This window comes from Lampetra fluviatilis, chromosome 42 (genome assembly GCF_964198595.1).
Source record: "Lampetra fluviatilis chromosome 42, kcLamFluv1.1, whole genome shotgun sequence".
Classification (NCBI taxonomy): Eukaryota; Metazoa; Chordata; class Hyperoartia; order Petromyzontiformes; family Petromyzontidae; genus Lampetra; species Lampetra fluviatilis.
The window spans coordinates 4,376,262-4,403,220 of NC_136316.1; the positions used below are offsets into that span (position 1 = coordinate 4,376,262).

Here is a 26,959-nt window from a genome sequence, read left to right on the forward strand (position 1 = left end):
CGTTGATTTAATGTAATTCTAGCAGGAGGATGCTAACGGAGAATGTATTGAGCCAAGCAGTTGGGACTACAATGAGAATTTAAAAAACACTTTAAACATGTCTCCTCTCATGGATATCAGGATCAGAATGTTTAATTATACTGAAATAAACCTATGAGCTATGAAGCTAAATTCCTCTTGATATGCAAATTATTTTGTCAAGGCGCTCTTCCCCCCTCCATCCCAGCTTAAATAGACGCTCCAAGCCTGGGGTGTGTCATTCAGACTCTGTCTTCTCGACAGACCTGTTCTCCACCTGAGGACGGCTGCTTGCGTTGTGGCCGAAACGTCGTGAGAATTATTTTATGTTTCATTTTTATTATTTTATTATTTCCATTCTACGTGACTTTACCGAAAGAACCAAGAATAAAAATACGAAGCTCTTCTTCGCAGATGTCCTCCTCGTAGGACAAGCCGCGTCGCGAGCGTAGAGGATCAATTCTGAATCGACGATTCGTCGAACGCCCAAGCCACCGCTACCATCACGGCCACCGCACATATTTCACAAGCGTGCGACATCACGCACGCACGTGCTCGCTTATAGTCTATACGCAAGCTCTGCAGGCACGGCACTCGTTGCCGCTTGACGATCGTTATCACCTTGCAGTGGCCACCTCGTCACAGGTGACACAGATCTCAAGCTGCGTTGAGATTAGGGGACATTGCAGAGGGCATGGGTGGGCAAGGGTCTGCAAGTGACGGCCCCGCAAGCAACATTTGGCCCTGTTGAGAGACGTGGCCTGGCCCGAGACATCACGAGACACGGATGAGTGAGATAAAGGTGGAGATAAGCAAGGGAAGGAGATGACAGGGCTGTGGACAAGAGAAACATTTGTCAGTTGAAGGGTCGATGAACAAGCGATAGAGAGACATGGAGTGAAGAGGTCTAGAATAGATGAGACAGAGATGAAGGCTGTAGATGGTACAGCCGATATGAAACCATGACGCTAAGTGACTTAACGACGTTTGTACGCGTGGTATAACGTCACGTGGCCCACGGGAAAATATATTTGAACGCTGCTATAGGGTAAGCCATATTGGCATTACAATACTAATGGATGGGCGAAACACCCATGCAGAGATTACATGTTAACTTGGGGACGTGAGTTCTTAAGCTTGTTTTTATTTTAGGTGGAATGTATGCCTATGCATACCGCTGTTATGCAAATATTTATCGCTGAAATTCTCAAGTCCTTAAAAGTTTTTAATTTAAAAGCTGAAGCTGCATAACAAATCATAGAAACTACGCTCAATTCGAGATGGGGAGTTTTACAGAACGGAAAATATGACGCGTTTTTATTGAGCACCTCTACGCAATGGTTAAGACACTGTGCAATCTTCTATATTATGTTTGACTGCCCTCTTGTCGGCCTACTTTCTGGACGAAAGCCTCGCCACAGACTGTGTTAGTCATGGGCAGGAGGGCAGAGTGGGGGGCGGGGGGCGGGGGGTGTCGTTTGACCAGACTTCACCACGCTGGTCAGGGCAGAGATTGGTGAACTGGGTCAGAGGATTTCCCCAGTTCTGTCTCAGACAACCACTCGCCACTGGCCTTAGCCGTGGCTGCTGATAGAACTCACGGCCCGCATATTGCGCTCTGACCGACGGCTGCAAAGACGCAATCCCTCGGAGCGGAGTGGAAGTAAATACGCCAAGCATCCTCAAGACAGTCTCACTGAAGAGTCTCAACACTCATTGTCATGAGGCTCCCGCTGACGTCGGGACGTTTTGCCAGTTGCTTTTTGAACGTAGTTATCGCGGCGGGAGGAAACCGGATTGAATCCCGGAGGGATAAAAAAATAAAACCCCACCCAACACGCGTACGAGGGGATAGCGGCTCTCAAACCCCATACTACTTTGTAGGTCGCAACCTACTTGCTGCACTGCATATTTGTTGCCCAGAAGGCTGACACTCATTAAGGCTCCGGGCAAAATAAGTACCGAATTCTCCTGGATTATAAGACGCGCTTTGCCCCCTGTAACGGAAAGCAAAAGGTGTCGGCAAGTCTTACAATCCGGAAGGTGCATGTGTGTGTGTGTGTGGGGAGCGGTGGCGCAGTGGTTAGCGCGCTGCGCAACGAACCCGGCGACCCGCGGGCAACACCAGTGACAATTATCTGAACCGGTCCTGGGACTCTTCTCAGTGTACAAAGGCGGCCGGGCGTGGTGTTGGCCACCCCACCGCCTTCGTGTGTTGTGCCGGCCTTCATATGTGCTACTCGCTAACAGCACTTGCCCCAACAGTCTGTTAAAGGCTATGCGGGGGGTAAAAAGGGGGAAATCTTTGTATTTGTATGTGCGTGACCAGATTGATATCATTCTATTTACACTGGGCAAACAGACTTTAGGCGGTGATGTCTTACTTTCCAGATCGTCTTATGATGCAGAGAATGCGGTAATTCAAGGCTCATATCCTTGTGTGGTCCACCAACCCTCTACTTGTACGAGGAGAGAACCGTCTTCTGTAAAGTTGCTCGTGTGCGCTTGCCGTAACCGCCTTGATCTGGAAAAACGAAGTATTTGTAGCTGCCTTAGGTCAAATCGACCAACACCACGATCATAAACCCCGCGATTACACCCCATGACATAAATCATCCTGAAGTTTTTAAAAATCTTGAGTAATGAAAAAGAAATATGACGTGCACACTGATGCGATGCGTTTTGTATATCCGGTGATTCGTTCGTGTATCCAGAACGCCGACTGTATCTATAATTTTTAGCGCTTGATGAAAAATGTTGGAGGAAAAAAAAAATGGATTAAAATCTTTGCAGATTGTGTCTTGCGTATTGCGATGGTTATTGGTGGAGTTCCCTCTGTCAACGGCAAGGGTGGAGAACTTAACTTTACACGGCCTGTGCGCCACACGAAGTCTACCACCCTGAAAAAGCCTGAAATTAATATTGATTTACGTCACCACAAGCATCTTAAGCAGGACTAAATCGGACAATTGAGAGGGGACATTTGACCCACCCACTCTCCCACAAACCCATCCTCTCAACCATCCAATCACTCACCTATCCACTCACGCATCCACCGATTTACAAACCTACTCACCCACCCAGTCTATTCTGTCACGAACTGCAGGAGCATGTGTGTAAATGTGGTTACCCACCAAAGGTATTTTATATTTCTAAGCAGTCCTCAGGTAGCAAACGGTTGCCCACCCATGTGGTATTCATTCTAAAGGGATTTTTTTGGTGAATTCATAGCGATTTTCAAGGGGTTTTGCAGTTTGTGAAAATGAGAAATGTCCCATGGCCACAGACGTATGGACACACGGAAAAAAACATGTCCTGGGCATTGCAGTCGGTTACTACTGGCTTCCTTAAAACAGTACATTGAAATATAGCGAAGGAATGGAACGGCATCTGAGAGGAAGTCCACTACGGGGATGGAGCGATAAAAATCGGTTCATACGCAGGTGGATGGTGACATCGCAGGATTCCGAAAGGTGGTGGCGGTTTTGGGAGGCCTTCATCCAGCAGTGCACTGACCATGGTTGATGATAATGCTGGTGAACGATACATCAACATTCTCCAATTGACCACATGAACCTACAGAATAGGCGTGTACACGTGGTAAAAGATGGGGTTTTTTAATGAGCAACATATTCATGGACTCATAAATCAACTGAAGAATAATTGACCGCACACCCAGAGGGTGTTCCCTTAAAATACCATCATTCGTTAGCTCATGAAATAAAGATGCAACAGATAACCGGGTCGACGCATCGAATTCTTAAATCAACAACCAAATGCATAAAAAAAATTGTCAATTGGCAGTCCACTACTTGATGAAGCTTAACCACATTAGTAACCACATCAGTAATGGGGGTTGTTTGACCATACTTCCCCATTCCGGTCAGTACGGGTTGGGTTAAAGGGTTCATTCATCACTCGCCACCAACGTTAGCCTTGGCTTTGGAATTGAACTCAGGTTGGTGAGTTCATCGGGCAGTGTGGTAACCGCTCCACCACCGCTCCCACTCCCTCCACCCTTTTAACTAAAAGCTTATAGATATTATTCTGGAAGGCCAAGACTGTTGGATGAAAACAATATTTTATTTTTTATGCGGCGATATAGAACAAGTGTCCATTCATTCATTTTGTCATCGAGAATTCTTCACGTTGCATCGTATATTAGAATTATTTTCTGTTTTACAATATAATGCAGTTTCTGACAATTTAACTGGGAGGGGGGGGGCAAACTAGGAATGTAAAGATTCACTCCCGCTTCCCCCCCACCGCGACTCTGACGTGGTACGAATCCAGTGGCCACCCTGGTTATTACTACTTCTGTAATAATCATAATAACTACACGCCGTCTGTTGTACAGTGGGCGTTAAAGATCCTCTGACATCACTAGCAAGAGTAGCTGACCATTGTGTGCCGTCGAGGTCCAAATTTGCCAAACTCGAAAAACGTTACACAGCAAACTACTGAACTGGGATTGGACACAAGAGGAGCAATCACCCTTCTGCCACCTGAAGACGGAAGCTTGTGTTGCCTCCGAAACGTCGTGATTTTTATTTTATTTTACTTTCATTCATTTTATTTTTTTACCTACGTGACTTTACCGAAAAAACCTAAGAATATAAATAGCAGAGTACTGCCCAATTGCAGGCCACGTGCAATCACCGAGTGCTGCACATGGGACAGCTGCCACTGGGGGTGCACTTTCAAATGCTTCAGGAAAAGACGTGATGTCTCTCTGAGTTCTCACCTCGTTAAATAAAGTAAACCTGAAACAATGGTTGCTCTCACCTTGTGGTGCACGATAGCGCCTCTAGTGGTTACCGGCATCACCAGAACAAACGAAAACCCAAACGGAAATTCGATTCACAGCTGGATGAAGGCTTCTCAATGGCATCTGGTTGACGGGGTTATCGTGAGCGTAAGAACCGATGTTAATCAATGAATGAATTCATCGTGAAATTCCTGGAGATCTTTCATACAAAATCTCTCGATGATTCGATTTTTTTCCTTCTTTTCCTTAATGCTGAAAATTCGACGCATAACTCCGTTACCCGACAAACGGTGAGAGAAGCGAAAGTGCCGTGTGCTGCTGTGATGGCTGCAAAGAGGTCGGCGGCAGTTTAAGGTCAGGGGCTGAAGGTCAGAGGTCAGATGGTGAGAGGATTGGGTGGAGGTTGTTGTGGGGGCGGGGGGGGGGGCGTTGGTCAGAAGAGGGATGGAGGGATCTCTCCTCCAAAGAGCATCTTCCACGAGCTCGGGGTTTTCCACCTTGGAGTGGACTCTCCTTCCTGCATGAACGCACACACACACACACGTGCGTGCACGTGTCAAAGCTTTGACGATAGACGTACACAGCCCTTTTGACATTTAACAACCATAGTCCATCCGCTGCTGGATGAAGGCCTCCCCAAACTGCCATGGTCCTCCCACGATGTGACAATCCCAACTAGCTCCAGCACATATGCTGATTTAATTGCTCCATCTCCATGAAGAGACACCCCCTCTCATACGCGTTCCCACCTTCGGTTGGCACTCCGTTATCAACCTAGACCGTCGGGCATCACCCCTTCTAGCCGTGACGTGCCCTGCCCAAACCCACCTATTCTTTAAGTCAACACGTCTCCCAACTTGCTTGCAGGAGGATCCTGCCAAATTTTTGTAGAAATCTGGCGATTTTGCTCAGTGTAATCCTATTGGGGCACTGCGGTGGCGAAATGTTAACTACCTCGCCTGGCACCCTATAAACAAATCCCCAACCTTATGTAGACAATTGTATGAAACTACGCTCCTTTGCGGGAAATTCACCGTTGGAGTTTAAGAGAACTCCCCCCACCACAGGGGCTTTGCCTCTTACCGCGACATCAGCAAGGCGCAGCCACTGCTGCAGGCGGTCAGCAAGCGCGAGCGCGTCCGGAATGTTGTCTCCCTCGGAGCAGAACGCCAGCAGGACGGCCACGGGCAGCCCCCGCGCGCTCCTGACGCACACAAACACACACAAAACCACGCAGCGTGTGCGGTCAGTGGCTTGGTCCCGTGTTCCAACTTATTCATCAATCGAATTCAGCTAAAACCTCCCGTGAACTAAAAAAAAACAATAATCGTGTAACTTCTGTGTGGCCCACCCCCTTCTCTCCACCGGCCCCCTGTGAAAACAGCTCACTTCTGCTCGCTTATTCCTTCTCTCTTCTCTCTCTTCCCTCCCCTCCTCTCTCACCATCACCATCTCCTCTCTTCCATCTTGGCCTGGTCATTCCTCCTCCTCCTCCTCCCCATCCTGCCCGGCGCTTCTCCCTCTGTCTTCCTGCTGCTCATCTCTGCTATGCCCTCCTTTGTCCGTCTTGGGGAATTCAAACCCCAGAATCCCTTTACCACCATTTTTCCATCCATTACATCTTTGACTCTACTCTCCGTCCTTTGCTGATGTGCCTTAATCTAAAATGCATTGTTCTTATTATTGCCATTACACTTGTTTAGCCACCCAGCTAAGCCTCTGGGTCTTAAAACGATTTTCTTCAGGAAGGTCCTGCCATGTTTTTTGCAGTAGGTGGCAATGTTGGTGCTGTGTCGGTAGTTGTTCAGCATTGGAATGTTTGGCCATTACCAGTAACACTGTACGGTTTGTTTAGCTATGGGAGGAAATTTGAGAACCCGGAGGAAACCCACGCAGCAAGAGTTTCCCCTATGCGCCCTCCCGCTGTCCAACTACTCACTGATTTCCTCTAGAATGCTCAAAAACACGGGACCATGATTAATGATGCACTCCACTAGCAGGTAAATGTTGTCATTGCCAGGGCCGATTTTGTACTTATGAGTGATACTCTTGGCGTAAGTGCGCCCCCTACTGTGTACAGCATTGAAAGGCCACGTGAGGGATTCGGAAAACCCTGTGAATCCTCTCTTTCATAGGCCATTTCTCAGTGATTTCCAAGTTGATTCTTCGTCCAACGAAATGGCGCCGAGAACAACACGATGACAAAAAGACCACCAAGGAAGAAAGAAAACGCTATTTCTCTGAGAAACAATGCTTCAAACCTGTAGCAGACAACCGGAACACAGAGCCTATAGGCTTCTACGTACAAGAGCAAATTTGTTTCTAGTTTGTTCCCTGGGTTACGTTATCCTTCAAGCTGTGGGATTAGCCAGGTTCGAACCCCTGCTTGACATCTCGACTCGCCCTGAGCTCTCGTGCGTCCCGCCCCACTGCACCGCGTCGTCCCCCCCCCGCCGCCCCTCCCATACTTCACCCGTCCACGAAGAGTCCCTTTGAGAGCCCCCCCCCGGGGATGGCGAGCTCGGGGGGCCCTCCCAGCCCGGGGATGACCTCAGATGGCTCCAGCTGTGTCCAGCCCAGGGCCTCCACCACAGGCCTCTCCGTGGCCTCCAGCGACGGGGAGAGTAAAAACCGGTAGGGGGGGCTGGAGAGGACGGGGTGAGGGGGTGGGAGAATGGGTGGGCAAGTGAGTGGGTGGGTGATTGGATGAGGTGGGTGGGTGAGAAAGTGCGTATTTTGTGGAGTGGATGAGTAGTTGAATTGTGATGAAAGAGTCCTTGTAGGGTAATGGGTCAGTGGGTGGGTAGGTGGTTGAGTAAATATATGAACAAGAGCCTGAGGGAATGAGTGAGAGGATGGGTGGATGTAGGAGTTGGTTAATGGGTGATTGAGTGGGTTATTGCGCAAACAAGTGAATGAGTGAGCAGTTAACAAGTGAATTGGTGATTGAGTGGGTAAGTAGGTGAGCGAGCAGGCCGAGCAAGCATGCAAGCACAAGTGAACAGTCAGTGACTGGCCAAGCAAGTGATTGAGCTCGCGAGTGGATGCATACGTGGGTAAGTGAATGAGCAGGAAAGCAAGTCAAGCGAGCGAGTGAGCAGGATAAATTAATTAATGAGTGAGTGACTAAGAAAGTCAGTGGTGCATGCGCAACTGGGTAAGTGAGCGAGCGAGCAAGCAAGCAACAGCGTAAGCATGCAAGCGAAAGAGCAGGGCAGCGACCGCATGAGTGACTGAGCGAGAAACTGAGCGAGCGAGCTCATCGCTCACCCGACAAGCTGCTTGTCGGTGCGCATGTGAGCGAAGCTGCTGGAGAGGATGACGACGCGAGAAAACCCGCCAGCCTCCGCCCAGTCCAGCATCTCGCGGCGGGCGCGCTTCCTACGGCCCTGCGCTCACAACGCACAGGATTCTATAATCATGCACCAGTATCCGGTTCGCATACACACCTATATAATAGACTCTCACTCACACGGTTCTTATGCACGTATGTTGAGCGCAAGCATCGATTTCAATCGATGAAGAAATGCGTCGTGACGTGCCTTCTATTCGCACTGTTAAAAGTCAAAAAAAGCGATTTCTTGCTCGGATGACCGTTGAGTTAATCGTCATCTCCCGTTTACAGCCCTCAGCCCAATGATGGAAATTCTACATTTCTATGGCAGGTGAGCTTCTCCATAGGCTAATCACCGTTGACTTCCCCCCCACAAAGCGGTGTTCATTTTATTGATCCCGAAGAGATGATGGGCTGAGTCAACCTCCAACCAGGATGTTGATGCAGCACTAATTGCTATAAGCAGCGGGTGAGGTGTAATGGTAAGTGATGATGTTCGTGACAAGACCTCATTTGTCTCACCTTGATGATGGGAGATCGGATTTGGACGAGCGCCACCCGCTTGTCAGGTGCCACGTACACTACTCACGCGACAGAGAGGGACACACACACGGAGGCTTTGAGCATCAGGAGGCTTGTGTTGGATATGAGATGGATCTTCACAGAAACAAGTGTACATATTCCATAATTCCCCCCCCCCACCCTCTGAAAATTAGCGAAGAACACCGTTACTTTGCCTTCATCCGGCAACCGGGCGCCAACGCACCTCTGCGAGCGCTCACCCTCGGTGCTGACGTGCAGTCGGTCGGCGTCGGCGCCTCCCTCGCTGTACGGGTTGTTGCCGACGAGCGGCACGTAGCATGAGGAGCGTAGGAAGCCGGCGCGACGGGCGCGCAGCGTCACCACCAGCACGTCCTGCGTCAGCTGCGGCACGTTGCCTACCGAGACGGTTGGCTGGCGATACAGGAGGTGGGAAGAGGGAGGCGAATGGGGACAACCGAGACGAGAGACAAACCAAGGGGGTCGGGGTTAAGGTGCAACAATACATTCGTTATTTATAACAATGTAAGTATGTTGAACTTCTTCCGCACCGTACGTAGCCAACCATGCTAATCGGAAGTGCGGGGGAAGGACAAGCTAAACACAAAATGCAGTTCTAAAGACATGAGTTTTCAAATTAGATTTAAAAGTGCACAGCTCCCAGTCACTTCCTATGGTTGGAAGGAAGAGCGTTCTAGATGGCCACAAAAACGCATCTGAAGGCGTGCGATGCGGTGACGGTCTTCGTTCAATAGTTAGCCAAAAGCCGCTGCTGTAAGGATGACCGGAATTCGCGTGACGGTTTATGTTCCTTGACGAGATCAGCAAGGCACTGTGGTTCATTTGTGGAAAGCACTTTGTGTGTCTTGAGCCAGATTATAATAATGTGTTCGTTCAGCAACCGAAAGCCAAACTGTAACAATAACAATTTGTTTTCATACAACGCCCTTCATGCCCAAACGACTCAGAATGCTTTACACACGATAAGCAACTTGCATCACATCCCTTTAGCATGGTTGGCTACGTACGGTGCGAAGGAAGTTCAACATGCATACATCTCCTCTCAAGCATTAAAAAGGGCACCCCCCCTTGGCAGCTGTCCATGTGCTGCACAAAGCGATTCAATAACTGGCCTGCAGGCAGACATTAATAGGGCTATTATTGCAATGCGGAATACGAAACAGGATCATATGTATTTACACTGAAGAAATCCGATGAGCTATGAAGCTCTTTTTCACAGCTGTCCAGTAAACATTAACTGTTAAGCATACGGTGCACATTATTTACGGTTATTACACCCGCGGAATTAATCAGGGAGGCCTGTCAGATTCGAACCGCGAAGGCCTAGAAATAGTGGCGAATTTTCAGGAGGGTTGTCAGTCTTATCAGTAAAAGGCCATGTTGTTATGTGTAATCCAAATTAAGTCATTTTAAAATATATATTATTTTAGTTTCGGGATGTTTTAGCCAAATTGCAGCTACATTGTAGTGTTTTTTTGCGATTTAAGGAAAATCATGCAGAACACCACACATGCCTTAACAAATCGCAATTATTAATTAGATGCATCGATAAATGCGTTGAGTTGTATTGAAATGTTTTGCTCATTACTGCCTGCAATGCACAACGCGTGTTCCGTTTTAATCAAACTGGGTAAAGAAAAGTCACGTAGGTATTTCTATTATTTCTATTATTAATTTTTACCTAGGTGACTTTTAATAATATAAATAATAATAGAATTAAAAGAATAAAAGAATATTTTGTATTTTATTTCTATTATTATTTCTATTATTTTTATTATTTATTTTTACCTACGTGACTTTACCGAAAAAACCTAAGAGTATGAATCCTTGCAGTCACAAAAGCTTCAAATCTAGAATGGGTAAAGGAAAGACATCTAAACAAGAATCGCCGTGCGTATGGAAAGACGGCACCGTCGGTAGGCCGCGATGAGACTACGGTGCTCGGATAGCGGCTCTGCCGGGGAGGGCGCGCCCAGGCTGGGCAGGGACACCGAGGCACGGGTCCCTTTTATCGCCGTAACAAAACTAAAACTAAAAACTCTTTTTAATTTTTACCTACGTGACTTTACCGAAAAAACCTAAGAGTATGAATCCTTACAGTCACGAAAGCTTCAAATCTAGAATGGGTCAAGGAAAGACATTTAAACAATAATCGCCGTGCGTATGGAAAGACGGCACCGTCGGTAGGCCGCGTTGAGACTACGTTGCTCGGATAGCGGCTCTGCCGGGGAGGGTGCGCCCAGGCTGGGCAGGGACACCGAGGCACGGGTCCCTCTTATCGCCGTAAAAAAAACTAAAACAATTTTTTTTTTTTTAACGGGTAAAGACCCACCAAGTTGGCCAAGAATGATAGCTCAACGGAGTGGCTTATCACGTGAAAATGTATAGCAGCTAAATACTCCAAATTTGTGTCTATTAAGGGCCGTTGTTTTATGAAGGTGCATTGCCCAGAATGTTGATTATTTTTTATTTTTTTAAAGTGTTGGTGTTTTTTTATACAAGGGGCTAGTTTGTTTTGGGTGTTTATATTGAATGATAACCTTTACGAGTTTACGGTGCCTCCATTTCACAGGCAACATTTGTATGGTTTGATTTCCGCATAGAACATTACACATTTTAGCGCATCTTTTAAAGGGTTTTTGTTTTAAATAGTACACACAGCACAATTACGATTGATAAAGAAACGAGCTGCCATTAGGAGGCTCCCATGTGCTAAGAAATTGCGTCAAGACGTTTTTATTTACGTTATGGGTCCCAAGTGAAATGCAAGTACAGTACTATTATTGTATTACTACAATATACAAATGTCACACATTAAAATTGAAACCAATGTAATTATCTCAGACAAGATTAAAACTATAAACAAATATATATGAGAGCTTCACCTGCATTTACAAATTGGTTCAAGCAAGCCTTGCAAAATGTTATTTGACGTTTTAACATCTTAACACCTGAATTAAACCAATTCTGCTGACATCACGCACCCCGAGAAAGCCCGTGCGCCTAATCCGACGTGTAAAACAAACTCTTAAGTTTTATATTTTAATTTGTAGATGTATGTTGGAGGGGCATTGCCTGCTTACTGCCGGATACAATCATTTTTTTAATCAAAAGCAAAAACTCACGAGTATCAGCGTGAAGCCTTTAAAGTTGCCGCCAAAATCCGCCTCCTTGTCAGGTACGAACATTTTTAAAACCCTTAACGTAGAAACAATCTAAGAAAGATATGTTGTTAATAAATCAATGTTTGTTGTTTTGTGAGGGGAAACATCGACCACGCCACTTGCGTTGTGGAGTCGCTCATCAGTGATGTCAGTTGCGGAGTGGGGGGGAGGTCCACAGCATTGCTCGGTCGCCCATCGTAAAACGTCACTTTGTGAGGGGTTAAAAAAAAACGTGCCTTTTTTTGTTCGTCTATATTTTTTAATGCGACACATTTATATTCACTCAGCTGCACGAGCGAGTAGCGAATGTGCACCCCACACGATATTAATACGCGAGCGTTAATTTTTTTTATTGTATCACGTCATCGTTTCCCGCCCTTTAAACCTAATTGGCGGGAACGTCACGTTGCATTTGCTAGTCTCGATAGGCGCCATCGGCTGCTATCCTCGCCATCCCATTGGCCAGGGTGCGCTTAAGCGCGCTGCGAAATCAAATCACTGGCACGTGTTTATTTTCCAGTCACCCGCGCCAAGTGCGGCGCTTAGCAAAAGTTGTTACCTTTGGCAAAGATATCAACTTTAAAACTCGCACTTTTGTATCGCCAAGGTGTACAAGGTTGGCGAGGGAGAAGGAGGAGAGGTGGGAAAGATGACGTTGCCTCCCGAGAAGGTGTCGGAGCTGAGGCAAATCATCTACGATCAGCTAAATCGCGTGAGTTTTTGATCGCTTCTTTGAATAACCACAAACAAATTGGACGAATTTGATTAACGGATCGATGGGGAGTGTAAAGTGAGCGGTTCTGTTGCGCGAGTAATGATTTTTAATTAAAAAGGTTGCCAATAAGACGTTTTTTTAGTGCGGATAATCATGAGTTGTCGCGGTTAATAAGGTGCTGCGTTTCTTAATCTTAGGTTCTTTCGGTAAAGTCACGTAGGTAAATACAATAATATTATTTTACCTTTATAAAATAAAATGATAATAATATTTAGATTTTTTGTTACCTTTTTTTAATTAAAAAAAGAGTGTTTTTTTACCTTTTTTTATAATAAAGTAATAATATTTTTGGTTATTATTTTACCTTTTTAACTAATAAAATCATACACTTTTTATTATTTTACCTTTTTTAAATAATACTATTTCTTACCGCGACGTGATATATTCATTGCATCAATTCGTGTGCAATTTGTAAGGGCGCGGGACACAGACTTATGTCATTTTAAGGTTATAATCCCTTATTCAACACGACGTCCTTTTTACTCTGATGTCTCAACAGCGTGACGGAGATCACGTGACGTGACGGTTCTGCCTTTGTAGTGAGGGCTGTGAGTTGACGCCGAGGAGGGGGGGAGGAGGCGCCTCGCCCCCCCATGTGGAGTGACGTCACCTGCTCATGATTATTAATGAGGGGGGCTGGTCGACGTGGAGTGACGTCACGAGCGTTGCACACAGACATTCTTGGCTCATTATAGTAGCTAATCATGGGGGGGGTGTCCATTTGGAGGACGTCACCTGCTTATGATTATTATTGAGGGGGGCTGGTCAATGTGGGTGATTATAGTAGGTATTATGACAACGACAACGAGGGTGACAATATCCGCGTCATGCCGGTTTACCAGTACGTACCTATTTCTATCAAAAAAGAATAGGTTTTACCCTTTCTGGCAATAAAACAGGTGTTAAGATTTTCAAAGACCAAGTAGAAACCTTTTGCAAGAAATCATGTCTGCATTAACTACAAGTATGAAAAAATAATAAACCTATTCTTGTTTCATATTTTGATAGGTACCATTTTGTAGCTGCTCATCCCAAGCTACAAATGCTGTGCTAGTGCATTGTCTTTGTACTGTTCATCTTTTGGCATTCTCTGGTCTGGCACTGGTGAGACTAGTCTAGTTTAGGCCAATCAGTTTCAAAGACAATGCATGTATGTTTGCATGTTCACCACAAGCATGTGTCGTTAATGCAGCAACTTGATTCCTTGCAAAAGGTTTCTATTCGGTGTTTGAACATCTTAACACTTGTTTTTATTGCCAGAAAGGGTAAAACCTATTCTGATTTTTTTCATACTTTGATACTTGCAAAATCTCGATTTAAAGCTTTCGTGACTGCAGGGATTCATCTTCTTGGTTCTTTCGGTAAAGTCACGTAGAATTAAAGTGAGAATTATTTTATTATGTTTTATTTTTATTATTTTATTAATTCCCTTCTACTTGACTTTACCGAAAGAACCAAGAAGACTTGCAAAATCGTCAAATTTTGTACTTCTTTCTGATAATAAAAATAACAATTACAACGATGATGACGGCGCTCTGCACCGGGCATTCAGATGGACATCCAGAGCACGGTGCGCGCTGTGTTGGCGGATTCCCTCCGAGGCGAGGGCGGTGAGGGCGGGCGCAAGCAGGCTCCTGTTTCGGAGCAAGACCTCTTGCAGGCACTGCACCAGCGTGGAGTGGTCGACCAAGTGATGGAGCAGCTCACCTTCCGCCACGTGAGAACCCGCATACTTCATTCACCCCGTCCCTCTCAAAGCCTCTCTTTTTGTACGAATGTATGTATGTATGTTGAACTTATTTAGCATTGTACGTAGCAAACCGTGCTCATCGGAGGTGCGGGGGAAGGACAACAAACTCATTGTCGTGATGATTTTCCACGTCGCCCACACTCCTTGTCCACATTGCCCATGCCCTCTCTCTCCCCCACTCCCTTCCTCCCCACGTTTCCCCGCTCATGTGAGCTTCGAACACACCCTCCCACCTTCACCAACCCGTAGACCTACCCGGGGAAGTATGGTCAAATAACCCCCGTGACTGACGTGGCATGGGGAAGCCTTCATCCCTCAGTGTATTAACAAATGGTTGTAAATTAAGTGAATACAACAATTAATTAAATCACTTAAGTTATTTTGACATTTTATTAAGTAGCACTGATGAAGGTTTTTTTGACCGTTCAATATCACCGAATACTGTTTAGGTTTGGAGTGCGATCCCTGCTTAACTTTTCCAACCACTGTCTTCCACACAGGGGGATTGGAATGGCGATAGTGGAGGAGATGGTGTAAGAGATGGCAGAGGTGATTCATCTCCACCCAAGCCGGCGACACATGTGGTGGACACAGACCCAGCGCAGCTGCGGAAGAGTGAGTTGCACAATCGTCCCTCTAATCTCATTCCTGCTCTCCATGCCCGCTTTTCTGACTCCTTATCCCTCCTTATTTGGGATGCGGAACTACTTCACTCGACTGTTTATCTGCAGAAAGCTAAATGAAAGTCAGATGAAATATTAAAGTGAGGAATTATCTTGTCTATCAGAGAATAGGCACTTTTAAATTAATCCGCCTCTTTTTAAGGTCTCGGATACACAATGTGTTTTAGGGACACATGGAGACAAATGAGAGCACAAGGCGACATGTGGCGATACAGTGAGACTCAAGGAGACTTGGAGATAAATTGATGCACATGAAGGCAAATTAGTGCACAAGGGGTCAAGTGAAGATTCCCGGAAATGTATAGGTACACATGGGAACAGATGGAGACACACTGTGACAGGTTTGAACTAATGGAGACAAGCGAAGGCAAATGTTTACATAAGGAGATACAGATTCACGCGGGGGCATGTGTGTAAAAATAACGACACATTGACAAAGGGTGGTAAAAAATAAACGAAACCCCTACCCATATATGCCCTTCCACCCTTCCATCTTCCTTCACACCCAGCAAACATCGACCCTGGCCGTAGGTACCTGCACTTGCGGGTGCTGGGTGGTCGCGCGTTCCTGGAACACCTGCACATGGGACCGTCGCCTCCTGCCTCTCCACCTGCCGGCACCCCGGGGCGACCAGGCCCCACGCTCACACTGCACCTCAACTTCCGCTCGCAGCGCTTCCGATCGAAGCCCGCTGCGTGCGCTTGCGAGCCGGACCTCCGCGACAGCTTCCTGCTGGAGCTGCACGACGGATCGCGTGGTGAGTGTTTTCTTCCCGGTCACTCGTTCATTCATCGGTTATTGCCGTGGCCTCATCGGTGATGTAGGGGCTTTTATAATGTCGCTTTGAATAACTTTGGCGAAGGTGTTTTAACTTGCCCGAGTCCCTTTTTTTAGATATTTATTTTGGTACTTGATGTTAATATTCGTGTGGCTGGGCCATTTTTGTAAATGGGTTTCAAAAATCTATTTTCTTCCTCTTTAAAAAGGAGTCGTGAGACTCGGTGAGACATTCCTGGAAGGTTCCCTGCTCAGACACATTGGATGGTATCTACCTTCTTTGGTGGCCCTAAACCAGTGATGGAAATTCCACATTACTATGGCAGGGATCAGTCTATGATTCACATCCCCCTTTCTTCATACCCAGTTTAGATATTTTATAGTGAGCAGGGATGTATGAAAATTCTGTGGTGCAGTTGATTCAGTTCATGCTAGTTTCAATCAATATATTTTTAGAAAATATGGCAATCATAATTCTAATAAATCTACTTATTTTTTCCTCCTCGGAAGGAAAAACCCCAATGATCATGGCTGAGCTATGTTGGTTAGGTTTTCTCATAATTTGCTGAAAGTGTTGCTTTTAATAATGTAGCCTTTAAGCCAGTGCTAAGGGGGACCTCATAGTGTAGAGGTAAGCCCTCTCCGTATATGAGCTCCCAGAGTCATGAAGATAGTCGTAAACATCGATGGCTGTGATGTAATCATTAGTCTTAATGAGGACGTAACTAAGTTCTTTACTCCAGTGACCCGGGTGCTGCTGCGGGGTCCACTTTCTGCCCTGCTTCCTACCCACCCCCTCTCCCCCCCCTTACTGCCGAGGCCTACTATACACTACACTATACACTACACTATACACTACACTATACACTACTATACACTACACTATACACTACACTATACACTACACTATATAACCTCGTGCCACGGCAGATCTCTCGCCTACTTCAGCAGTTTTTTCTTGCTGTGGTTGTCCCACCTGATGACGATTGCTTGTGTTGCGATCGAAACGTCGTGACCTATTATTTTCTACCTACGTGGCTTTACCGAAAGAACTCTGATGGTGCATTGTCTTTGAGTTGTGTGCCTTTTGGCGTCATCTGGTCCAACACCATGTGAGACTGGGCTCTAAGAAATGCTGTCTTGGGTGTTGTTGTATCCTAAGCCTTCTTCCAAACTTGATATTTTTATATATTATCTTTTTACTTGATATATAATGAATGAAAACACCCCAAAAAGCAGCAGGCTGCAAAAACCAGGTGTTGTTAAGTAATGGACTGGAGGAGGGCTAGGATGACAGAATTTGCAACCTTGCTTCAAGGAAGGAGGGGGCCTGATGAACGGGCATATGTCACCCGTGCAGGCGGCAGAGACAGTGGGAGAGTCAGCCAGACATAATTAAGGCAAAAAGCCAACCATCCTGCATGGTTTTAAGGAATTAAATTATTAAATCCAGGGTGAGTGGTCAAATGAAGTGGGTCAGCAACGCTGTGTGCACAGGGGAGGGAGCTGATTAACAACCCTGCCCGGCTGAACCGTGAGGGGGCCTTTGACCTGAAATTAAGAATAACACTCCCAGAGCAGAAGGTTGGATGACCACAGTGAGACGAATAAGAGCGTTGTATATCAAGGATGCAGACTCAGCTGAATAACAAGGCTGCGGAGGTCACCAAAAGTTCGTGTTCGCCTAGTTAAGTCGAAAAGCTCAATTATTCTGTATTGCTATTAAAGCAACGTTAAAATCAGAATTTAACAACAGGGTAGGCTAAAGTTATTGATATTCACACCCACTCCAATTAAACCAGGCCACAAGTTACGCCTACTGAACCATCACCATCATTAAGTCAATATGAAATGTTATTTCCATACCTTAATATACAACTCGACCCAAAGCATATGACAATCAGAACCTTCCTAAGTCAAAATTGAATCGCACCCAGACAGGAGCGAATAGTCGATATAAGGTTGAAGAGGGTATGAACAATAAGAGCGCGGCGAACTGCAAACGTAAGCAAAAGCCGGGAACGACACCAACCCAGCGACACCAGCCAGCAACAGCGAGTCGGGCTTCGACAGGCCATAAAAGTAGGAATAATAACTCTCGGGGTCAGGGGACATCAGAAAAAGCAAGCAGACAAAAACCAGAACTGACTCCAAGGTTCAACCGCCCTCACCTACAAGGAGTGACGGAAATTAATGAGGCCTTGAGTTAACGGCGTCAGCTGGACAGCAACAACACCGGCGAGCAGAGACAGAGTGAGGCAAAGACTGCCAGGCTATGAAATACAACTTCATGTCAGTAAAGCCCTGACCAAGTTAAGTTAAAAACATCACGATACATAATATCGTACATAACATCAATGTTAACGCTATTCACCGTCAACTATATTCCGCTTATATAACCATGCAGACACCAAGGAATACGAATTCCTAGGATCAAGAAACTTACCCCTTAACCTAAGATATCGGAAATAAATTAATAATAATAAGCCTATGCATGAAAGACAAAAGTAAAACTTATGAAAAGCCAGGATAGCGGGATAAATCACCACCAGGTCGAAATAAAATACATAATAAAAGAGCGATGTTAAACCCAGGGTCGGAGAGAAAGGGAGATCCCGGCCGTCTTTGTATCCCCGCAGCGCGGGATGGGAGTGTGTATGTGCTCGGGGAGGCACCTCCACTTGGGCCAAGCACCACGATGGGAAACGACACACCTTAGGCTACATACAGAATCATAACTGGGAAATGGTAAGGGACAAGTGTTAATTTAAAACTTTTTAACCATGTCTTTGTGTGCTGTGAGGATCGGAGGGAGTGTGCCCCTCCCTCCAGGTCGTGCAACACGGACAGAGGTGCCTGTGAGGCGGTTTGTAACGTCTGTGTTTTGGTTCATGAAGGAGGCCAGACAAGAGATAATATTGCACCCAGACAGAGAGACGACTTCGAGGCAATTGTAACATCTGATTGTTTGCTCATGGATTTTATGGAGGGAGTATGACAACGGAAAATACCATGGGTGATGCACACAAGGACACACGGACGTACGGACACACACATGAACACACCTACACACGGACAGATCCTGACACAGTAAATCAAAAGAAAACCCCGCCTTGTGGGCAGGACCCAAAGGGATTTTTCGGCATAAAAGAAAGGACCCTGAGCATTGGAAACCAGTTGGACCAGGAGAGTCAACTCATCACGAGGGCGACCAACGGGTCGACTCATGAGCGAGCTCGACCGGAAGGGTCGGCTCGACTCATCAGCCGAGTTCGACCAGGAGTCAACTCATCACGAGTTCGACCAGTGGGTCGGCTCCGGAGCGAGCTCGACCGAGCGGGTCGGCTCGACTCATCTTCAGCTCGACCGAGCGGGTCGACTCAAGGGCGAGCTGCGACTAACGGGTCGGCTCGACTCTTCAGCTTCTGGGACTCAGCCGAGTTCAGACGGCTCTCGGGGCTCGACTCAAGCGGCTCCCCATCTCCTCTGCAGGCGGGCAAGACCCGCTTGACAGCTCAACTCGGCCGCGACAGCCAACCTCTGCCGAGTCGGCGGTTTCCCTGCTGCCGCGAGAATCGCGGTTTGGCGACGACGCTGCGAGCGAGCTGTGGGCGCCACCTACCGACCGGGTTCCGAATTACGACAGCGTGTCAACGGACATCCGAACCAAATTCACCACGGCGACAGAGGAGCGACTAATACGTATGACGCGCACCGCCCCCTCACCACACGACCACCTGGCGTCTGTTTGACATAAAGAACCGACTCCGAACACTGACTATTGAAGACAACTCTTACCACTCAAACCCACTCGAACCCATAAGCCATCCGTGGCTGTGAAGAAAAACTCGAGACCGAGTGATGGCCATCCGTCATTTGTAAGAGTATTATCTTTAATATTTAGTGGACTGTACTCTTAATCGCTTAAATTCCCAGCAGATCTTCGGAAAAGGAGCGCCGTTGCAGGCCTTTACTCCGAGCATTCTGTTGTCAGATAACCTGCCGATGTATCTGTTGAGATTGGTGCCTTTAAGAATAATAACTGTTTTTGATTGTGTTTTATCGCCGTATAATCTTTCAAGTATAATCATTCATTAACGTTAAGGTTTTCTTAGCATAGTATTTGCATGTTTTAACGACTCTCTCTCACTAACAACCATCGCGTTACGCGGGATCCATGTGCCGTTGTCAAGTGAAATCAGACAATCATTGATGATACTGTATTGATGCCGTGTTGACGTTCCGGGATTGAGAGTTCGCATACTATATCATAGTTGAGGTTGAATTAGTAATAAATTGATTAATACAGAAGTGGTTGTGTGATTCTTTCCTGAACTATGCATAAGATCTGCTTCTGCGTTGAGATCTGAACTTGGTGACCTTAATAAACACACTAACACATACTCAGTAAATGTTAAAGCGATAACGGGGCGAACCGGGGACCTAAATAAGCGAGAATGAGACGAACCTAGACAACGAGGCCGAGTTAATCTAAGTTAATCTTGTATACTTACACCACACCTGCATAACTGCATACGATTAATTGCCTTATTCCGATCGATAACCCACCCTCGTCACCGAGGCGGGGTCTGGTTATCATAACGACTTGCATTATCATAATTACACCCACTCGCATAATTACTACAATTACCTCTCGAATTGGCATAATTAAATGTGCGTAATTACATGGATTAAAGTATTTCCGGATAATTACACCTTTGGCCAAATTTCGATTGATTATTATTATTTTCACTGAATATTCATAACCCACATATACAACATAATAATTTCACCCACGCACGCATACAACACATCAAAATTTTCACACCCAACATATACAACATAATGGGGGCTCGTCCGGGATTTCTCGCAGACAGTTTATGCATGAATTCAGGAACGAACCACTGTTGTGTTAATCAAAGAGTTGTGAACTAACGTTGCTTTGTGATTGTAAACGGGCGTAAAACAAAAAACGCGCTCTGAAGGGAAATACCAGAGTAGCAGAGTATAACAAAGACAGCTGGGCTGAAATTATTTGCTCGAGTTGAACTGACGCATCCTGTGATACAATTGTGTATAGGTGCGCTGAAGGGGAATTCTAGAGTAACTCACGCCGCACATGAGATGTTAGAATTAAGATACACTCTTAAGTCTGTTAACCACACTACGTAATAGAGATGGCGCAGGATCCACAACGTTCTGAGGTTGACACACCAACGCATAACACTGATACAGAGTGGACCTCGGAGGAGGAGATGGAATCTATGGAAAAACAATATCGGGAATTTGTGTTAAAACGCACTGGACGGACTGCTAGCCAGCAGACGGAGCAGAGAGATATATGGGAGGGGTGCCATACAGAAGATGTTAAAGCCCATAGAAGGAAACTACTTAAGGACGTGATGAAATGTGGCAAAGCCAAACGTGACGTAAAAATTGCAGAAATAGCGAGGGTAGACTCGTACCTCCTCGCACAGACAGACAGAGAAAGATTATGGAATGAGGAAAAATTTGAAAGGGAAAGACAAGAGAAACTGTCCTTAATGGAGCAGGTAGAGAATCTGCACACCCTCGTGAGAGAGAAAGAATCCGCACTAAATGCACCAGTGAAACACCCAGACGCTGATACACAGAACACATACGGGAGTAACAATTTACCACACTCCGAGCCACGTGGACGTAGCCCAGGGCCAGATCCCACAATGAGTATGGCTACTGTGCAAAGCAATTTTGATGAAGTAACACCCTCGCAAATCGAGGAGAGAGAAGAGGAAATAATAATACAAACGGGAAAACATGAGGCCGACCACACCAACGTTAGAGAGAGACAAATAATTAACCCTAAGTCATCAGGATACACTGTAATGATAGGGCGGAGAAGGGCGGAGCTGGTGCAAGACGGGAAACATGATCTAAACAGCACACCAGGCAGACGCACGCTACGCAAGTATGACCGACATGATGCAGGTGACAGAGACAGCTCACCAGAGAAACGCACCTCGCACAAACACGACCAACACGACACGGATAACAGACACAGCTCACCAGAGAGACACACCTCACGCAAACATGACAGACGCACCTCACGTAAACATGACAGACACAGCTCACCAGAGAGACACACTTCACACAAACATGACCGACATGATGCAGATGACAGACACAGCTCACCAGAGAGACACACCTCACGCAAACATGACAGACACAGCTCACCAGAGAGACGCACCTCACGTAAACATGACAGACACAGCTCACCAGAGAGACACACTTCACACAAACATGACCGACATGATGCAGATGACAGACACAGCTCACCAGAGAGACACACCTCACGCGAACATGGCAGACACAGCTCACCAGAGAGACACACTTCACACAAACATGACCGACATGATGCAGATGACAGAGACAGCTCACCAGAGAGACACACCTCACGCAAACATGACAGACACGATGCAGATGACAGACACCGCTCACCAGAGAGACGCACCTCACGCAAACATAACAGACACAGCTCACCAGAGAGACGCACCTCACGCAAACATGACAGACACACCTCACACGAACATGACCGACATGATGCAGATGACAGACACAGCTCACCAGAGAGACACACCTCACGCAAACATGACAGACACGATGCAGATGACAGACACCGCTCACCAGAGAGACGCACCTCACGTAAACATTATCAACACGACAGGGGTAACAGAGAAAGCTCACCAGAGGGACGCATGACCCGTAAAAATCACCCACGCAAAACCACCCGCACCACAGATGACAGAGACAGGAATCCCGATAACCATGAAGCACGAGACAAACGTAAATACAACACCTCACCTAGCAGGCACTACACATGTAGTAGGCAGCATGAAGGTCAAAGACAAAAACACTCACCACATAGACACCGCTCAAGGAGATCACGCACACCAACCCACAAACACGAATCACAAGACCCACATAAGGAAAACAAGAGACACAGACACGGGAAACATGACAACAGGGATAGTGGAGACAAGGGTAGCTCAAGTGAGCACTCCTCAGGAACCGACACCACTGATGACGAACAACACACTTTTAACAGTAAGACACTAAAACTAATGGACAAAGCACTCGTGAGAATTCCCTACTTCGATCCACATAACAAGAACAGGGACATACACACTTACATAGCTACGGTAGAACAGGAGGCTAAGATCCGGGGTCTGGGTAAATCAGCAGAAAAGGCATGTTTATTATCAAGGAGCCTACATGAACCCGCCAGACCATGGGTAGCCTCCCTGCCAAATAGGGTGAAGAGTGACTTTAAACAATTGAGCCGAGCAGTAGTTAAGAGATTTGGGGAATACTCCACACTATCCGAAGGATTGAACGCGGCAAAGTTGATGACCCAGCGTGTAGACGAAGACCCACGAGATTATCTCCTACGCCTTAAGAAAGCATATTACGCAGGGGACGGGGACAATGCCCAGGGAGATAAGACAGTTTTAAAAGTGATGTTCTTTCAATCATTGAGACCTGAAATAGTGAGAATAGTAGGAATGATGTTGGACCCCGAGACTGCCTCCCTACGCCAGATTGAAAGCAAGGCCCACACGGCCTGGGTGAACGGACGGAAAACCACTAGCATAGCCAAAACCCACATCGTCACCAGAGATAAAGAATGCCTCGATCTGGAGGGAAGCGAATCTCCAAGGAATAATATTAGCGCCACACGGGGTGGACATGAATTCCCCCAGGAGAGGGCGCCTAACCCAATAGAATCAACACCCGTCTACAACACGCTGAACAACGTTCCACGTGGGGGGAGGGACGAGTCCAGGGGAACCTGGCACCCACAGCCGCCACCACCATGGAATGCAGGAGAGGGCGGAGGCTGGAATTATGGAGGAGGAAGAGCGAGTGACGGGCCATACCTACCCCGCGGAGGCCGACGCCCACCAAACCAGTCACCATATCGTTCCCTACTGCCGCCTCCACTAACCATAGAGCATAGACCACCGTTAGCTAACAGGAATCGATATGCTCACCACATCAGGATGGAAAAAGAGCTCCTAGGGAGTATGAAGACTCCCATGCAAATAGCGAAGGGAAGAATACCAACTATACCCACACAGGAGGAGGACACACCCAGAGCAAAGGTAGCCCAAGTGAACGTAGGGAAGACAAGAAGCCCCGAAGCAATCACCGAAGTGGTACCAGAGGTAAAAGGGTACCATCTGGGGGAATTGATTCCCGTAGGACCAGTCGGACGAGTCCACGTGGAGGTAATACTACAAGACACCCTGACCAGCCAGGGCCTTTGGGATACTGGAGCAGAAATATCCATGATATCCAGAGAATTATTTGACGAACTCCAGACTGCCCTCCAGAGGAAGAATGAAACACTACAGATGATGCCAAGTAACCTTACCTACTCAGGATGTGAAGGGACCCACATGCGACCATTGGGCAAAGTTATGACGAAGTTGACGTTCAACAAAATCAACATGAACCATCCCCTATACGTCGTACGGAGCCCCGGAAAAGAGTTGATCATTGGGATAGAACTAATGAATCGCCTGAAACCCATTATGAACCTTGAATCCCAACAAATTTGGGCACAATCAATGCCGGAGCAACAAAGGGACTCAGTAGATGAAGACGTTGTGGAAGACTCCACGGGAATCCAAGTGATAACACAAGAGCTCAACGTCCTATCAACGACAATCAGGAACGAAGACGAAGACCCAGCAGGAATTCGAATCACTCAGCTAATGACTAACAGACTGAGAGAAGACCGAAAGGAAGCCGACTTAGAGTCAGTATCACTAAATGACCGTCCCCTCATGGAGTATATACCGCCCCCTGGAGGCCAAACCGACGAACTGCAAACTGATGAAGGAGAACACGAGGGCAAGAGCGTATTACCCTCGGATGAAGCCAAGGCAACTCAACCGATAGTAACGCAAAAGGAACTTTCAACCGAGCCGCCCGAAACCACAAAGGCCTTAGACCCAGGACAAGGAGTCTCCCTAATAGAAGAACAAATCGAACAACAAATTGAAGCAGCAGACGCCCTCGAGAACGACACTCAACGAAATGAGCTTCGCCAACTGCTCCACAAATACCACTCCCTGTTCTCAGAAGACCCCTATGATTGCGGCAAAACCGACCTACACGTGGTATCTATTCCCACACTGGAAGGAGCGCCAGCGGTATATGTGAAACAATACAAGATTCCACTGGCTGCCTACGAATCCATCCAAGAAACCTTGGAGAACCTACTCAAGAAGAATATAATTCGAGAATGCAACTCAACCTACAACTCACCGATTTGGCCTGTATTGAAACCCACAGGCAAGTGGCGACTCACCATCGACTATAGGCAACTCAACAAAACGGTTCCCCTATCTCGATGGCCAATGGCAGAGATCGACCAGAATCTCAACCAAATAAAAGGCGCAAAAATTCTCACCACCATGGATCTATCAAATGGCTTCTGGACCATGCCTGTGAAAGAAGCGGATCAATACAAGTTGGCATTTACATTCAATGGAATACAGTATACTTGGAACCGATGTCCATTTGGATACTCAAATTCACCTGCGGACTTTAACATATTCCTACACAAGGCAATGGACGACGCAAAAGAGCGAGGTACCATCGTCTATGTCGACGATATACTGGTCAAGGACTCCTCATGGGAAGAACACCGCGAGAGCCTCCAGCATACCCTCGATCAGTTAAAGGAAGCAGGCGCAAAGATTTCAATACAAAAAGGACAGTGGGCACGCAAGAGGGTGGACTACCTCGGGCTCCAGGTCGGCACTGAGGGACTGTTACCCCAAACCAAAAGACTTGGAGCCCTCCTCGCACTCAAATCGCCCACCACAGTCACGACCCTTCGGAGCTTCTTAGGAATTTGCAACTACCTTCGACAGTTCGTGGACGACTACGCAGGAATCGTTCGACCCTTAGTCAAACTACTGCAAAAAGACGAACCATGGGAGTGGGGACAGGAACAGGAAGCCGCAGAAAAAGAATTAAAACGACAGATCACAGAGGCATCCTGCCTAGCATACCCAGAGAAAGGGAAAGAATACTACCTGGAGACCGCATACTCAGATCATAGTATCAGCTCGGTACTGTACCAGAGACAGGAAGCAGAGAAACGAGTTATTGCCTATGCCAGCAAAGCCCTCCGGGGAGTGGAGATGAAGTTCTCCGAGTGTGAGAAGGCGATATTTGGAAACATCTGGGCCATACAACATTTTCGGAACTTGTTGAACGGAGAGAAGATCATCCTGGAAACGAATCATGAATCCTTGGCATACCTCAACAGTAAGAAGATTCGAGAGGGCCGCGTCACCAGCAGCCGAATAGCCAGCTGGGCACTGACACTCCAAGGCCTACCAATCACAGTGAAATACGCAAAAAACAAGAAAAGTCCAATGGCCCAAGGTCTTGCCGATTTACATGATTGTACCTTTGACAGCGTAGAAGCAGAGGACGAAAAGATACCTCCGGAGGACAACAGGTACCTGCCCTTCAGGAAGGAGACATGTGCCGACCTACCAGTGGTATACATCGATGGATGCTCCAAGATGAAGGAGAACAAGCTTCACGCTGGGTCAGGAGTCATTTGGGAAACTGGCCCACTCACAGGGATTCAAGAGGGATTTCAGCTGGGACCAAAGTCAAACCAGTATGCAGAGTTGGTCGGGGTACACATCGCTGTCCAAATGGCATCCGATAACCAAATACGGACCATGGTGGTGTGCACTGATTCCAACTACGTACAGCACAGCTTCCTGCACCACCTACCCATATGGAAAAAAAACGGGATGAAGAACCATAGGAATAAACCAATTCACCATCGAGAACTATTCGAGGCCATAGATAAGATGGTTCAGAACAAGGATATGAAGATATTTTGGAAGAAAGTCAAAGGGCACTCCAAGATACCTGGTCAAGAGAAAACTGGGAACGACCAAGCAGATGCCATAGCAAAGGTGGGAAGCCTGGAAGGCACCCCGTGGAAGCTAGAAGACCAAACCGACAGAGACGGACAACCAGAGTCGACGAACCAAGACATCGCCGTGATAAGACTGGTCACAAGAAGTGGGAAGAACCCGGCAGAAGCTGG

The 26,959-nt window shown here is 46.9% G+C and overlaps 2 protein-coding genes across 2 annotated transcripts in view; one reads left to right on the forward strand and one right to left on the reverse strand.

Annotated features, from left to right (window-relative positions):
- Positions 1–2,343: 2,343 nt before the first annotated feature.
- On the reverse strand, positions 2,344–11,983 carry PSMG2 (proteasome assembly chaperone 2). Its single transcript, XM_078875725.1, has 7 exons — positions 11,807–11,983; positions 8,903–9,074; positions 8,643–8,701; positions 8,057–8,175; positions 7,260–7,430; positions 5,870–5,990; positions 2,344–5,303 (listed from the first exon to the last, which is right to left on the reverse strand). Exons 1-7 carry the CDS (start codon positions 11,867–11,869, stop codon positions 5,220–5,222), a joined length of 789 nt encoding a protein of 262 aa, XP_078731851.1. The 5' UTR covers positions 11,870–11,983; the 3' UTR covers positions 2,344–5,219.
- A 385-nt stretch (positions 11,984–12,368) lies between these two features.
- The window catches only part of CEP76 (centrosomal protein 76), a 32,362-nt gene continuing 17,771 nt past the window's right edge, over positions 12,369–26,959 (forward strand). Inside the window, exons 1-4 of the mRNA XM_078875727.1 lie at positions 12,369–12,557; positions 14,173–14,337; positions 14,871–14,985; positions 15,563–15,811. Coding sequence (XP_078731853.1) covers positions 12,495–12,557; positions 14,173–14,337; positions 14,871–14,985; positions 15,563–15,811 — 592 coding nt within the window. The 5' untranslated portion in view covers positions 12,369–12,494. The remainder of the gene's footprint in view (positions 12,558–14,172; positions 14,338–14,870; positions 14,986–15,562; positions 15,812–26,959) is intronic.

Coding starts and splice junctions, on each gene's coding strand:
- PSMG2 (XM_078875725.1), bottom strand. CDS start 11,869: ATGTTCGTACCTGACAAGGAGGCGGATTTTGGCGGCAACTTTAAAGGC. Junction 9,075..11,806: donor AAGGCTTCACGCTGATACTC/GTGAGTTTTTGC, acceptor CTGTATCGCCAG/CCAACCGTCTCGGTAGGCAA. Junction 5,991..7,259: donor AAGGGACTCTTCGTGGACGG/GTGAAGTATGGG, acceptor TGTGTGCGTCAG/GAGCGCGCGGGGGCTGCCCG.